We start from the raw sequence: 15,696 nt of genomic DNA on the forward strand, positions 1-15,696 counted from the left end.
ATCAGCTTGTAGTTAGGAAACTTGGTTTCATTTGAAGTTGGTTGGGGAAGATTACAGAAATCAAATACCTTAAGGTCCACTCCGACTCAAATCTATGGAGAGTGTCTTTGCTGTCTGTGCAGTTCCCCTCTCTAGGAATATTTTTCTTGGTAATGACCTGCTATGGCCCTTTGTTTCCCCTGAAGCCTTATGAAATCCTGGAATGTGTCCACTTAGTTTCTCCCTTGAGGAGGTAAAGTGTTTAGTTGGACAGAATTTTAATCAGATTTTATTGCTATTGTTTTTCTGGGTTTCCAGAATTCAGACCCAGAAGGAGGTGGAAAGAAAAAGAAGAAAAAGAAGGACAAAAAACACAAAAAGGATAAGAAGCACAAGAAGCACAAAAAACACAAGAAGGAAAAGGCTGTGGCCGCAGCTGCTGCGGCTGCTGTAACGCCTGCAGCTGTTGCTGCTCCTACGACCACATCAGCACAGGAGGAACCAGAGACCGAGCCAGAGCCTAAGAAGGTATTTGTGGATACTGTCTGGCAGTTGATGCAGGTAGCTGAATAATTTGATTGTGAGAAGTAGCTAAATATTTTTTTCTAGTAATTGGCTACTTGGCTTTTAACTCTCTTCTGATCTGTTTCTCAGTGACATTACTAAGACCAAGGATAAGAATATGAATGTCAAAAAGCTTAGTGTGTATTTTTAAAAATAACTTGAGATATAATTTACGTACCATTTAATTCATCCATGTGAAGTGTACATTTCAAGAATTTTTAGTGTATTCATAGAGGTGTGCAGCCACCACTACAGTTTGATGCTGTTCTGTACTCAACGTCTCCACCAGTGTCTTAAGACTTAACGATAGACCTTCTGGGTTTTTTTTTAGGAGACTGAAAGTGAAGCTGAAGATAACCTTGATGACTTAGAAAAGCACCTGCGTGAAAAGGCCCTGAGATCAATGCGGAAGGCTCAGGTGTCCCCACAGTCTTAGGTGGAAATGTTTGTTATGATGTAAATTTTACTTGGTTTGTACGCAATTCAATTTCAAAATTGCTAAAAATGTGTTTGAGCTTTAGACTATAACATTTGTTGTAATAATTGCTAGGTTGAAGTTCACCATGTAAAAAAAAAAAGGGCATGGATTTACATTGCAAAAGGTGTCCACAGTGTATTAGTGACATTCTTTCATTGACAGCTGACATCTGACATAAATTCATTTCAAGTGAAATATTTTAAGCCAAAAAAAATCCCCTTTTTAAAAAAGGGGGTTTAAATATTGTTGGCATTCTTATGGTTTCTTTAAATGCCCCTAACTATTCCCAGAGATTTTTTTCTTTCTTTCTTTACTTTTTCTCATTTGAGTCTTAGCACCCATGTAAGTTATGATGCTTCCAACCTTGTTTGGTTTGCAAGCTTGCCCAGAAATAGGACCACTGTTGAACTACCACAAAAGTATAAATGAATATTTTAATGCCACACTCTTTGCTGTTGCCTGTGGAGTTTCTGCTGAAATGAATCAGGACTCGAGCTCAAGATAAGACAGAAAATGAAAGCATGTTGTTTGCCAGGACACTGTGGGTTTATATTGACATGTAACAAGTTCATTTGGAACACTGGAATTTCATTCTATTCTGTTGTGTTTTGTTTTTTTTTTTTTTGTAAGGCAAATAACTAGTTCCAGAAAGGATCCTTCAGTTATATAAAATTTTGTTTGATGAAATGTAATGGCTTCATTCATAATTTGTCTTGTTCTTCCAATTGGTATATACAACTTTCAGAGCTCTTGTATTTGGAAGGCTGGAAGGGCCCAGACTTTGAAATAGTGTCTTGTTTTCACTGTTTTTTGGGACAGGGGGAGGGGGGGTATTGGTTTTTTTTTTTTTTTTTTTTTTTTTTTTAACTAAAGCTATATAAAGCTTGTGGATTAAACAGAATAAATTTCTAAATTTAAAAATGTTGGCTAGTCACTTTTACTTACCTGTCTCAGTATTGCCAGAAACGTACCTACCTTAGAAAACTTACGGTGCCTACGTTTTTACCCCTTGGCACCTTTGGCAGAGTAAGGGTTTGGCGAAGGAAATAAAAGGTGGTGAGATTGTTTTACCGTCTTGTGTTTTAATAATTAATGTGGTAAGTGCAATGAAGAGAAAGTACACAGTGATTGGAACATATGTAATGGACAGGGCAGGCCAGCCAGGCATAGGTGGTGAGAAGGATATATGGGCAGAGCAGTAGTGTCTGTAATCTCCAAGGTAGATGGAGCCTGGCACATTCTAGAAAGTGAGGGTAAGGAATGACTGAAGCAACCCCCAGAAGGGTGTGTGTGTGTACTGTTTGGCTATCCACAAAAAAGTCATTTTTTGCATTTAAGGTTTAGCAGAGCAGAATAATTTGAGGAAACAAAGTCGATAACATATACAGTAGAAAAGCAGCATGTGTGTGAAAGAAGTAAAAGGGAGTTTTTGACACCGTGAATCTAAGCTGAGCAGGTTGACACATGGGTAGATAATGATCATAATTTCTGGCAATTGAGGCAGAAGGGGAAAGGAAAAGTCTACATGTCTTAATGTGAACACCACTTGAATACCTCATCAATGAATGAATGAGCTGGTCATTCATTCATTCCATCAGTCTATTTACTCACCTGACCCATTTATTCAAAGGCTTTCATCCTTCTACTTGACTGACTGCTCTTCATAAGATTAGCAGTAACCTCCATATGCCAAAGTGAACCATCAGCACTCCTTCCTTTACTAGCCCTTTTAGCAGGATTTGGCTCAGTTGTTTACTCCATTGAAACCCTTTCTTCACTTAGATTCTAGGAGGCTACACTGGTTTTACTTTCTAGATGCAATACTGGTTTACCTACCTCACTAGCTATTTTTTCTCTTGTGGGTCCTTCCAAATATGAAATGGTTAAGAGTTTGTCTTTCTTTATCCTTGTTGGCTCCCCCTAAATTTAATCCCTAGTCCCTTGACTTTAAATGTCATTTTTATTGATTTGTCTAGTTCCTTTCCCATCTAAACTTCCCTGTGACTTAGACCCCTATTCAGCTACCTAGTAAGTTCATTTAAATGTCTAAAATGTATACTGAACTGAACATGTCCAAAACAAAAATTTTAATACCATCCTCTGATCTTCTCTCTCATTTTAGTACCCGTCTCCCTCATTCACTCAAAATGGAGTCAGTACTGTTAGTGGCAGTGTTGTCCACGGGTACACAAAGGCCATTCCATTCCTACCTAAGGCAGATCATAGTACTGCTCAAAGCTCTCAGATCGCTTTCAGCCTCAGTAAAATCCAAATTCCTTGCTATGGCCCGCAAGACCCAGTAGCAGTGGGTTGAATCTGCTTTGACAACTTCATTGCTCAATCTGCTTAAGCCATTCCTGCCACCTTGCTCTTACTTTTAACCCATCAAAGTTGTTTTCTCCAAGGCCTTTGTTTCTACTGTTCCTTATCCTGTAAGGCACTGCATCCTGATCTGGTTTGTTCCAAGGGTTTTTCTCAGATAGGTGTTCCCAACTCCCTCTAGTTTGTTCTCATGTATAGTAGTTATTACTACCTGAAATGGTTTTGGTCCATAAGAACTTGGTCTTGTTCATGAATGTGTCCCTAGAGCCTTGCACAAATACTTGATGGACAGATATAAGTAAGTTTAATTGACCATTTTCCCTCTGTACTTGCCAGGTGCTGCTAGAGTTTGAGGTAAAGAAAATGAAAAGATGTGATAATTGCTAACCTCAGAGTATTTGCCTCCTGGGGATATAAAACATGCAAACAACAATTTGGGTGGACAGAACAGTTTAGAGTCTGGTAGACCAGGACTTCTACCATAGTTTTCTGTGTGGCTAGCCAAGTTGCTTGACCTCTAAGTGCCGCCATTTCCCCTTCTGTTGAGAGAATGGTAATCTGCTTCAGAGTTATTTTTGGAAATTTAACTGTTGGTTAAAACATAGATATAAAATAGTGATAGACCAAAGAGTGGTTCCCACTTCTTTAGCTAACATGATACAGGTCCATTTTAATAATTATGGCAAGTTTTAGTTTGGATGGTCTAAAAAGGATCTTAAATAAACCATGGCCCTACTCCATGCAGTATTTTTCTCTTGTTTTTTAGATACACTCACATAGAATTCACTTTTTAAAGTGTGCAACTCAGTGGTATTTAGTATATTCACAAGGTTCTGCTACCATCACCACTATCTATTCCAGAACATTTCTTTTTCACCACTCTAAAAAAGGAACTGGTAGCAGTCACTTCCCATTCTCCTGAGAGCCCCCCAGCCCCAGCCCCTTGTAACTACTTTCTGTCTATTGATTTGTCTGTTCTGGACATTTTCATTGGAATCATACACTATGACCTTTTGAGTCTGGCTTCTTTAGTATAATTTAAGGTTCATTCAGGGTACTTCATTTCTTGTTGCTGAATAGTATTTTCTTGTATGGATATACCACATTTTGCTTATTCATCAGCTGGTTATTGGGCTGTTTCCATTTTCTGACTATTATAAATAAAGCTGCTGTGAACATGTGCATACTAGTTTTCGTGCAAACATGTTTTACCTTGGGTGGTATATATACCTAGGGGTGGAATTGGTGAGTCATAACAGTACCCCAGCTTTTTTAGAAATTGCTAGATGATTTTCCAAAACAGCTGCACCATTTTAACATTCCAACCAGCAGTGTAAGGGATCCAACCTCTCTACATCCCTACCAGTACTTGTTCTCTGTTATCTGTTATTTTGATTATATGAAATCATTTTGATTTCATCCTAGTGGTTGCGAGGCGCATCTCATTGTGGTTTGCTTTGCATTTCCCTGATGGCTAATGATGAGCATCTTTTCATGTGTTGATACTACCATAGTGCCTTATTTAGCTGAGTTCAATCTGCATGCGAATCTTTCTGAAATCGAGGCTGTAGGTTTGGATCCAGGGCTGTCAGTCTCTGAAGCTGATAATATGTGTGTTAAGTGCTTTGTAGTGCTCTCAGCCACTGTGGAGGTTGTATCTGGGGACTGCAGGCAAACAATTGTTTACATTTTATAAAGAAGATGAGGAGACTCAGTGTGACTGACTTAAGGTAACAGGTAGATGCAAGTCTAGTCCTTCGATCACCTGATAAAAACCCAATATTTTTCTCAATAAACGTGTCTAGTATAACAGCCATACAAGGTAATGAGTGTAGAAACACTGCCTAAATGTGTTTATTAGAAGAGTATTGGGATTTAGGGTATACCTTATTACCTTGTGAAATCCAAGTTTCACAGTTGAAAATTGCATGGCATTAATATTTTGAGGACCCAATTATCAATCCTGAAAGACCAGCTCTAACGGTCCATAAGCCTTTTTTTTTTTGCTTCTTGAAAGTTTATTTGCAGTATTTTCATTTGCTAAGACCCATCTTAGCTTATACCAAACACTGCCTTTTGGCTCTTAGGAACTCAATTATTGCTGCGTTCCTAATTGATCTTCCACACACATCTGTTTTCAAAGGAAAGATTAATTTGATAGGACCTGAAATACAGATTTTTCCAAAGCTCTTGGCAAAAACCCTCCGCATTTGTCAATATGTAGTAAGTTGGCAGGCTTTCATATCATAAGGAGTTTTTACCAAGAGAATCCTTTTATTTCAGGTGCATCAGAAGGGAGGAGGAGCTGATGTGCTGATGCCCAAGAGCAGTGCCGTAAGTGCGGAGGGCTACGGATACCCGTCTGGGTATCACCAGATGGGGCAGGCATAAGCACCTCAGCTGGAAACTCCATTAAGGAAGTGTTTGGAAGACTTCAAGTTGAGACCTAGTAGGGAATTGTAAAATATAAGGACCACAACCAGCATTAAAAGAAAAAAATGAAACAGTACATTTGAGTGTGAATTACAGAGCTGGGTAAGCACTGTTGTATGAAGTGTGTGTGCATGCGTACATATATGTCTTTATTTACTGGGTTGCGACACAAAATGTATTCTAACGTGATTCATAGTCAAAATGGAAAGCCATCACAGATCATCTAGCACACCAGTTTTTAAACTACCCTAAGGTGTTCCGGTGCAGTGGGGGGAGTTAGGTTTCAGATATTCTCTGTAAGATGGGATCAGTAGTAATAATCTACCTTTGTTGAAGGATTGAGAAGAGATGATAATGGTCAGCAATTTCATGACTCTGCTTTGAGATTTTTAAATTTCTTTTTTAAACTTTGGGCTTTCCTGTTGGATACTGTTTAAATAAAGGGATCCATAACCAAAAACCATGTGAAAACCATCCATCTAGGCCTAGCTTTATGTCTTTTACAGATAAAGTCTAAAGAGGAGAACTCACTGCCCCAAGGTTGCACACACAACTCACACTCTGTCACACTCTCTCAGCCAGGGGGCTGTTTAAGTTACCCAACTTTAATTTTGTTGTAGTAAAAGGAAACAGACCAAGTGAGATTAGCCAGCTGCCTCTGAAGCAGGGGTGACATAGCTTTCAGTAGATATTGATGTGGAAGGCAAAGCCCATCTGGGAAAAGGATGCACAAGAATGACCTTTGTGAATCCAAAAGTCTGGTGTGTTCTTTGGAGAACCTCCCTGGTGCACAACCAGGGAGGGACCCTTCTGTACTTTAAGCATGGAGGTTTTGGCTTACAGAGCCAACACGCCCAGTGGGAGGTGGTGAGCCCGAGGGAGAAGCCTACCCAGACCAGTAGACCTACCCAAGCAGTCACGATTTGCTGAGCATGTGCTATGTGCTCAAGGCCGGGTCAGGGCATGTAGCCTGAGACCGCCCACTTCGTTTCTTTGCTTTTCACTTGCTATCTTCTGCCTGCCTGGAATGTCTCTTCTCTCCTAATGTCCAAAACCTTTTTTTTTTTTGACTTATAAATGTATTTAAGATGTTTTCTAATTACAAAAAAAATACATGCTTAAGAGAATTTGGAAAACAAAAAGATTGAGAAAAATATTGTTGGCAATCCCATCATACAAATATAACCAAGGACACCGCTGTCTTGGGCTAGTACTCACAAAAAAAAAAGTTTTCCCTATGTATTTGTAAGTATATATGCAGCTACAAATACCAGGATCATACCGTACACATATCACATTTTAATACCTTTTTTCATTGGGCATATCATAAACTAAAAGTGCTTTTTATGTTTTAAATGTTTTTAAGTTTTCTGTAACTAGCAAATTTGATAAATTATCCTGTGCCAACATCAAAACACAGCTACAGTTCTCCCTTTTGTGTATTTCTAACTTAGTCATTTAAAAACCATTTTTAGATACCTCTATTTAAATTCTTACCTCTTTTAGACAAAATGGTAGTAACGGTGCCTACCTTCTCGTAGGGTTTGCGTGAGTATTAAATAAGATGAAAAAACACAGTGCCTGCCCCAGCAGAGCTCATGGCATATGGCATGGAAGGGCTGCAGGAGTAGAGGGGCAATCAGGTGGCCATAAAGCCATATGATGGGACATAAGAGGGGAGCAGGGCAGGGGCGCAATGGACAAGAACAGCGTTCTGCAACTAGCTTCTCAACCACAGAGTATTGTGAGACTGAGCAAGTGACTTCCCCTCCCTCGGCCTCAGTTTCCTCTTCTCCAAATTGGTCATGAATTCAATAAGACAATGCGAGAAAAAGCCTTAGTTTGTGCTTGGCACATCATGAGGACTCCGTCAATGGGAGTTATGACCATGTTTCACCAAATCTTGGATGCTGGCAATTGGAGAATGCACAGCCACCTATTAAACTATGCATCCTGTTGATTATAAAGACACATTGTGATTTCAGAGGTTAAAATGGGGAAAGGTGTCTTACATCCTATCTTATGTATATGTCTTACATACATTGTTATTAAGTGTTATATGCAGCCTTATTGTGCACAGGAGAGTCAGGAACGCTGAGGAAGGGGTCACACAGATCCATCCCAGCCCAGCGACACTCATCTGTCAGTCTCAGTTTCTCCATCCCTCTTGCTTCTAGCTCCTTCATTTTGTGTCTCGCTCTCTCCTGTTTCCGCAGTTTTCTCATTCTTCCACTAGGTGGCGCCCTGGCCCTGGGTACCTGCAGCAGGAGCTGCCGCCCTAGAACTGGCGCCTCCTCCTGCCCTCTCGCCCTTTTCTTCCTTTGCGCCTTTCCCTGAGTCCCCGCCTTTTTTCCTGACAATGAGAGGCCCGGGTGCTCAAGGGCTCCCTGGAGGAGCCTGAAGAGCACTGACTCCAGTCCATCCCAAGTTAGAATTCCTTCACAGCCTGCTCACAGTTCTCTCCAGTTCTCGTTTGCACACTGTCAGCAACAGGAAACTCACTCCTTTAGGAAGATGCTGCTCTGGAAGGAATCCTTGCAGTTAATGGTGATGCACTTGGGCTCTGAAGACAGGTGCACCTGGTTCTAACGTCCCAGCTGTGCTCCTTGCTCAGCAGGAGACTCAGCCCTTGTCTACTTTGTTCATGGGTGAGTCCCCAGGGCCTGGCACCAGAGAGGCACTCACTTGGTGAATGAGTTAATGAACAAACTCCATTGTTCTGTGCATCAGTTTCCACACCTGGGAAATTAGGTTAATAATAGTATTTACCTCATAACGTGGTGGGAATTACATTCAACAGGACCTTTAAACAGGCGTAGTCCTTTGCCAGGCACGTAGTAAGTCGTCAGTATTTCTCTCATTTTCTTTTATACCTATGGATAGCTCTACTCTTACCGGAAAGTTCTCCATTAGAGTAAGCTGAATTCTGATTCCTGAAACTTCCCTGCTCTGGCCTTGGTCTTAGCTCTGTCTCTTGGAGCCACAAAGAACATTTACTCCCATTTCCAAATGATTCCGCTTAGTTCAGCAGGCATGTATTGCCTCTGTGCCAAGCACCGGGGTTACCAAGACAAAGACATGACCATAGTTTCTTCTTTGGGGTGCCTCTTGGTCTAGCCGGAAGGACAATTGAGCAGCAGTGGGGGCTTAGTGAATATTTTGAATGAATAGTAGGACTCATTTATTGAGCCTTTGCCGCACCTCACTTCCTTCTTCCACCCGTGTTCCTGGGCATCCTAACCCTCACCCCATTTTATAGATGAAGGAACCAAGGCGCAAAAAGCTGGTGAGCGATAGAACCAGGATTTAGATCCTGTCTGACTGCAGAGAGGAGCTACCCTCACCTTAACCTCTTGTGTAGGTCCGGGGAGAGGAAATCCCGGGGCAAAATACCTCTAAAAACCAAAATCAGTCAAAGGGAGAAATAAAGTTGAAAACCTGTTTATTGCTTACAAACTGCAGTCCCGGGCCGTCTTTCTCTGCTCCAGAGGAAGCCAGGAAGCAAGCCAGCCCCCTCCCCTTAACCTCCCAGGTTCAGACACACCCTTGGTTGCCCAGGTAATTACCCACTGATTGTGAAGATGAACTTCTCTCCCCGGCTGAGGATATGCAAATGCACTAAAGCCAGGCGAGATATTCTGGAAATGCTACAATGTTACCCACACCTCCAAACCATGTTATCACTACACTATGGGTGCTCTGGGGCACGTAGGAAATTCCCTGTTCCTGAGCATTCCACCCCCACTACCCTGACGGCAGGGCTATTATGAGGCTCTCCTGCATTGGGTTCCTCGTTTTTCCCACCATCAGAGCCATATCTGTCTCTTACGAATACCCTACAACTGCTTGGGGGTGGTAGCACCTCCGTGTCCAGGGTGGGCTCAGATGATTAGGCCAAATCACGCAGCGTCCCGTCTCCCCAGTCAGAATGGACACTTCTTCAGTCAGAACCAGTGGTTAAGGGAAGTCAGCAGGGTTTTTCAGGAAGAGAAGCTGCTGCCTGCTTCTGCAGGAATCCTGGGACATTGTTTCCCCAGACAACGTGTTGAAGTGATGTGAGAGACGGTGTGATTGCAGCAGCTCTTAGGGCCAGAAGAGGATTCCTTATGAGGAAAAAGCCAACATACAGAGGAAGGAAGAGCCCAGAAACAACCCAGGCTGTGGTTTTATCAGTTACCTATTGTATAACAACCGCAAACTTAACAGTTGAAAACAACAAAACTTTAGTATCTCACATGGTTGAGGATTAGAAATTGAAATAGGCTAGACAGGTGGTTCTAGCTTGGGGACTCTCATAAGTTTATGGGAAGGTATTGGTTAGGGCTGCAGTATTCCAAAGGCTTGACTGGGGCTGCCTTCCCAAATGGCCCATTCACATGGCTGTCAGCAGGAGACCTCAGTTTCTCACCAAGTGGGCCCCTCTACAACACATTTTTTCTCTTCTCTAGAAGCAACAAGTCACCAAGTCCAGCCCACACTCAAGGGAAGGATAGTTAAGCTTCCTTTGAAGGGAGTGTCAAGGGATTTATGAACTAGTTTTAAACCACCCTTGTGGTGTTATCACTTGAGCTATTGGATCAGTCTACACCTGAGGACCCATCTCTGAATTTTTAGATGCATGAGTTAGTTAACTCCCTTTATTGGTTAAGTCAGTTTGAACTGGGTTTTCTGACCCATCAAATCAAAGAACCCTGGTTAATACCTTCAGTGCCTCATGGGAAGTGTATCTGTCTTCCTCATCTCATTCTTCAGACCTGCTTCGTCGTCTGACCTTGTCTGTTCTTAATTGTAGTGGAGAGAGCTGGGCCCAGGCTCCAGGAGAGGAAAGATGGGCCCTTCACAGCCTGTGTTCCTTTAACCTACAACAGAGTATATGTCAGGGGTCCATGACTGCTGGGGAAGATGGCTGTGGGGACCCCATACTCTTCTGTTGACTCATAACCCAACATATTTATAGTTCCACTAGCTACTCCTGCTAAGACATGGCTTTTTCATCCTGGACTTGCCCTTAAATATTTGGCAATAATTCCCAGATCTCTCAGGGTCAGTCCCTTTTGGGGGTATGGGAACAGAGAAATTACACGGCCAAGTAGGAGGAGCTCTGAGTCGGTTTGTACCCTGCCTTGCTGTGTGACCTTTGGCAACTCCCTTCTCCTCTCCAGGCCTCAGTGTCCTCCCTTAGGAAAGGAGAAGCTTGGACTATACATGTCTGAGGCTACTTTAGGATTTTCTTAGTTCACTGTTGTCCAGAGGAGACATGATATTTACAGAGCAGCCTTAACTTGAGACAAGCTGGATCTTGTCTGATCATTCATACCTTAGCAGAGATAAATTCATACACTTCCTGCCCTTTGCCATCTGCCATCTCATTTGATCCAGCAACCAGGTCAAGGTGGACAGACATGGTCTCTCCTTCCAGGCCTGTGATTAAACAGCCACTGACATTTATTGGATGCCTCCTGCCCACTGTGTGTCAAATACTTTATGTGTGATCAACTCCTTTCATTGTCACGTCAACCCTGATGGGTGGTTACTATTATTAACCCCCTTTTGCAGATAAGGAAACTAAAACCCAGAGTGAAGTCCAAGGGAAATGCAGCAAAAATAAGAGCTGGGATTCAACCCAGCTTAAATGTCTCAGAGCCTGCCCGTGTTTTCCATTACACAACATTCCCTCTTGGTATTAACAGGAGCACAAGGATAAGACCAGGGTGGGGCAGAGCTAGGAGGCGGCCGCAAAACTAAGAGACTTGGGTTCTTGAACAAACTCTGAACACTTATATTTTTAATTCAAGTATTGTTGATACACAATCTTATATTGGTTTCAAATATACAGCACAGTCGTTCAACAACTACCCATATTAAATCCTCACCCCCTCTAGTGCACTTACATCTGTCAAAACAGAAAGATGTTACGGAATCATTGATTATAGTCCCTATGCTGTACCACTGTCCCCGTCTGAACACTTAATTTATGCTGTGGCCAGAGTAGATCTCACATCCCTCTGAGCTTCAGTTTCCTTATCTGTAAAATGGGGATAATGAGGATTCTCACCTGAATTGTGAGGATTTCGGAGAAATTTTTAGTAAGGCCATGTATGTGAACATTCCTTGTGGACTTCAAAGAGCTGTCTAAATGTAAGAGATTGTAATTTTTCTTAATCCCAGGGAAGGAGTTGGAGCAGGAAGTGGGCACGTTTCCAGGTGTCCCAGGGTAGTTAGCTGTTTTACCCTTGGGGCACATCAAGTCCCCAGAAAAGGAGGAGGCAGGGCAGGAGGAAAGGCCAAAGCCCTGGGTTCTTATCTAGAACTTTCTCTCCATTCCAGGGGAAGAGAAACTTCTGGACTGTCACCACTGAGTTCCAAACATTCCAAAGGACTCAGTGGGGAGGATGTCTGTCATCGCCTGACCCGGCATTAGCCATAGAAAGGCCTGGTGGGTTGGCTGTACTCCTCCCCTCTCACCCTCTGTCCTTGCCCTGCCCTGGTCTCATTATCCAGGACCCAGCCCAAGGTCCAGCCCCAACAGCCTTGTTCTCCAAGAGGAAGGCCAGACTCCAGCAGAACTGCCCTGAGAGAGGCAGCTTCAGAGGGTGACCAGAATCTAGTGTCGGGAGCCCCAGGCTCTGGTTCTGGTTTGGCCCTTCCCCATCTCTGGGTCTCAGAGTCTCCACTGTGAAATGAGAACATTAGCCCAAGAGGGCTGTCCTCTGTGGTTCCAGTGCTTAAGCTTCATCCTTGGTTTCAACAAAAGCCCACACCCGCCCCAATACACCCGTCACCAAATGCTGCCCCTCACTCCTTCTTCCTGGGCTGTAGGAGAAATGGCTTCCTCTGCACAGGCTGGCCACTTGGTTAGTGGTCAACAGTACCTCCAGCCCAGGGATTTCACGCTCAACCCATCTTTGTAACCTTGTGTCCAAGTTTTCCTGAATTCCAGGTCTTTCTTGCTCCCAGTTAGGCTGAGGGCTCCTTGAGGGGTCTGCTTACTTTGCTCATCTCAAGAGCCTAGTGGAGGGTGGAGCACAGAGTAGAACTTCAGTCCCATTGACTGACTGTGCTGTTGGGCCATCCATGAGGGCCTTGATGAACATCCACCGGATCCCCAGTGCCTGCTGGGAAGAGTTACGGCCACACAGGAAGGAACTCCAGCTCCTGCCCCGAGCTCCATGCCTCAGTCTGTGTGACTTTAGGTAAGGCTCTTCCCCTTCCTCGAGCATTTCAGAATGTGCTTGGCGGGGACCAAGTGTGCAGGGGATATTCCTCAGGGGTGGAGAGAGGCCAAGGACAGGAGCTGGACCCCAGCCCTTACCCCCACCGCCCAGGGCTGCTCCACTTTTCACTTTCAACTTTTACACAAGAGGCTTTCACATGAGATTTTTGTTCTATTTTGTTTTTACAGCTTTGAGGGAAAATTAATATATAATAAACTGACATACAGCATACAATTTGGTAAGTCTTGACATATATATATGTCATATAGTTTGACATGTTTTTATATGTATAAGTTAAAGAATTTATATATTATATATATAAACACACACACAAAACCATCACAATCAAGACAGTGAACATACCCATCAACCTCAAGTTTCTTCATTCCTCTTTTGAATCAATTCCCCCCATTTCCCAGGAGCCGCCAATCGGCTTTCTCTCACCATACATTAGTGTGCATGTTCTAGAATTTTATGTAAATGGCGTCATATAGTATGAATTCCTTTTTGTCTGGCTTCTTTTCCTCAGCATAATTGTTTTGAGATTCATCTGTGTTGGCACATATATCAAGGGCTCATTCCTTTTTAATGCTGAGAGGTATTCTGTTGTGTAGACACACCACAATTTGTTTATTCATTGACCTGCTGGTCAGCATTTGGGTTGTTTCCAGTTTTTAGCTATTAGAAATGACACTGCTGTGAACCTTTCTTCACATAAGACTTTCTCTGAAGAAATTTTTACTAAAAGAAAAGGCTGGGCCAGATAATTCCTGAGGTCACAGGCCTTTAAAGACCTGAAGCTGTGGTGAGTCAAGCTGGGGAGTCGAGGACGGAAGAAGCCCCACTGCTGTCAAGCAACTAGCCACATTTGCTCATTGGAGCAAGCACATCTGTGAACCAGGCACCATTGTTATTCCCAGTTTACAAACAAAACAGCTAAGGCACGGAGGAGTGAATGTAGCTGTCCGATGACACACATCTAGGCTGTGGCAGAGCCATGACTCAAACCCAAGGTAGGGCTGCTTGCCCAAGGCCTGGGCTGAGGCCCAGGCTCGCGGCCACCGCATGCCTGTGAGGAGAAACAGCACTGGCTCCTTGGCTTGCTTTGATTCGCTGTGTGGTTGAGGTTGACATTTGCATTGGGTCTCAGCGTGTTGGGCCCTCTGGGGGCACCCAGTCAGGCCTGGGAGGTGTGGTGGGGAGCTGGGGCCAGGGCAGCAGCAGGAGGGAATCAGCCACATTACAGGTTCCGGAGGGGCACCTGGTCCTCAGGCGGAGGAAGACGAGAGGGGGCCCCTGGTTAGGTAGAGGCCACTGGACTTGTCACACATGTTGCCTCCCATAATATTCACAGTAACTGACATAGGAATTATCATCTCCATTTGATAGATGAGAAAACTGAGGTTCAAGAGAGTCTATCAGTTAGGATTCTATTAGCCTCAAGAAACTTCTACTATATTCTATTAGTCAAGCAGTCATAGAACACATATTCAAGGGGAGGGCGTACAGGCCCCCTCATTTCAGAAAAGCCAACCCAAAGCGGCTCGAAAAAGACATTTGTCTGACAGAATCCCCAAAGGTCTAGGTTTGGCAAGTTGGAGCTTGGCCCCGCAGGAACCCCGGAGGCCTTGGAGCCCCAGGCTCTTGGCCTCTTCGTGGGTTCCCTCCTTTGCCCCTTGGCCCGTGTCTCCCTCACGGTCCCCAGACAACTGCAGTGGTTTCAAGAACCAACAGTGGGACCTGGAGGCAGAGAGGACGCTCTCTCCTCCATCACCTCCTTTGAAGAGAGGAGACTCTCCCAACAACTCCCAGCAGACCTCCCCTCACTTCTCATTGGCCAGAGTTGCTCAAACCAGCCCCTGGGCAAGGGACCGAGACCCCCGGGGCGGGCTGTGAGAAGGGCAAACCACATGGGGGTTCGCTCTTAAGGAAGAACAGGGCTACCTCAGGTGAGGGCAGGCTTGCTCAGGGCCCTCCAGCTGGGCAGAGGCGGAGCTGACCCCTAAAACATGCAGGCTGTTTTACCTGTTATCTTCGCCATCTTCATTATCCTCATTCCATTGAGGGAGAAACAAAGGCTCCTGCTGTGGAACCCCGGAGGGCCCCATGGCTCCATGAGGAGCCTGTGTGTAACAGGATGCTAATGCTTTACGTGCCAGCCGTGTTCTTACCCCATCACCTACAGGTAAGATGCTATTATTATCTCCATTTTACAGAGGGAAACACAGAGGCACAGAGAGAATAAGAAACTTGCCTGAGGACACACAGCCAGAAAATGGTGGCCCTGGTATTTGATCCCTGCCTGGTATTCCAGGATCCTGCTGTAGCAGAAGGTCAAGGGTGGACCCTGGGGGAAGCCCAGGCCCATGAGTCAGAGGGCAGGTGGGGCAGCCCCCAGGCCAAACAGGGATTGCTGAGCAGTAACAGGTGAAGGTCTGCTGCTTGGGAAGCCCAGAAGCCAGGAACAGAGCCAGGGCCAGGCCAGATGGCAGGCCCAGCTGAGCCTGCAACACGAGCCCAGAAGCCATCACCTCCCACCCACTTTGCCTCTCAGGTTCCAGGGCTCCCCAGGCCCCTCTAGGATCCTGAAGTTCAGATTCAGGTTTTATAGGCAACCAGTGCTCACAGGACACCTCAAAAACCATGGACACTTACAGCCCAGAGAAACCACGGGGAGTTTTTGGTCCAATGCTCCATTTTCTAGGT

General features: G+C 44.3%; 1 protein-coding gene across 24 annotated transcripts in view; it reads left to right on the plus strand.

The window, feature by feature from the left end:
- SRRM1 (serine and arginine repetitive matrix 1) overlaps positions 1–5,852 on the plus strand; it is a 31,991-nt gene extending 26,139 nt beyond the window's left edge. For 13 of the 24 annotated variants that reach the window (XM_036914735.2, XM_036914743.2, XM_036914737.2 and 10 more), the window contains 2 exons: positions 298–507; positions 875–1,879. In XM_036914735.2, coding sequence (XP_036770630.2) covers positions 298–507; positions 875–979 — 315 coding nt within the window. In that variant the 3' untranslated portion in view covers positions 980–1,879. Of the gene's footprint in view, positions 1–297; positions 508–874; positions 1,880–5,626 lie in introns of those variants that run through there. The other 11 variants (XM_057499856.1, XM_057499851.1, XM_057499855.1 and 8 more) reach the window with 2 other exon arrangements.
- Positions 5,853–15,696: the final 9,844 nt, after the last annotated feature.

This window comes from Manis pentadactyla, chromosome 4, assembly GCF_030020395.1.
Source record: "Manis pentadactyla isolate mManPen7 chromosome 4, mManPen7.hap1, whole genome shotgun sequence".
In the NCBI taxonomy this organism is placed as follows: Eukaryota; Metazoa; Chordata; class Mammalia; order Pholidota; family Manidae; genus Manis; species Manis pentadactyla.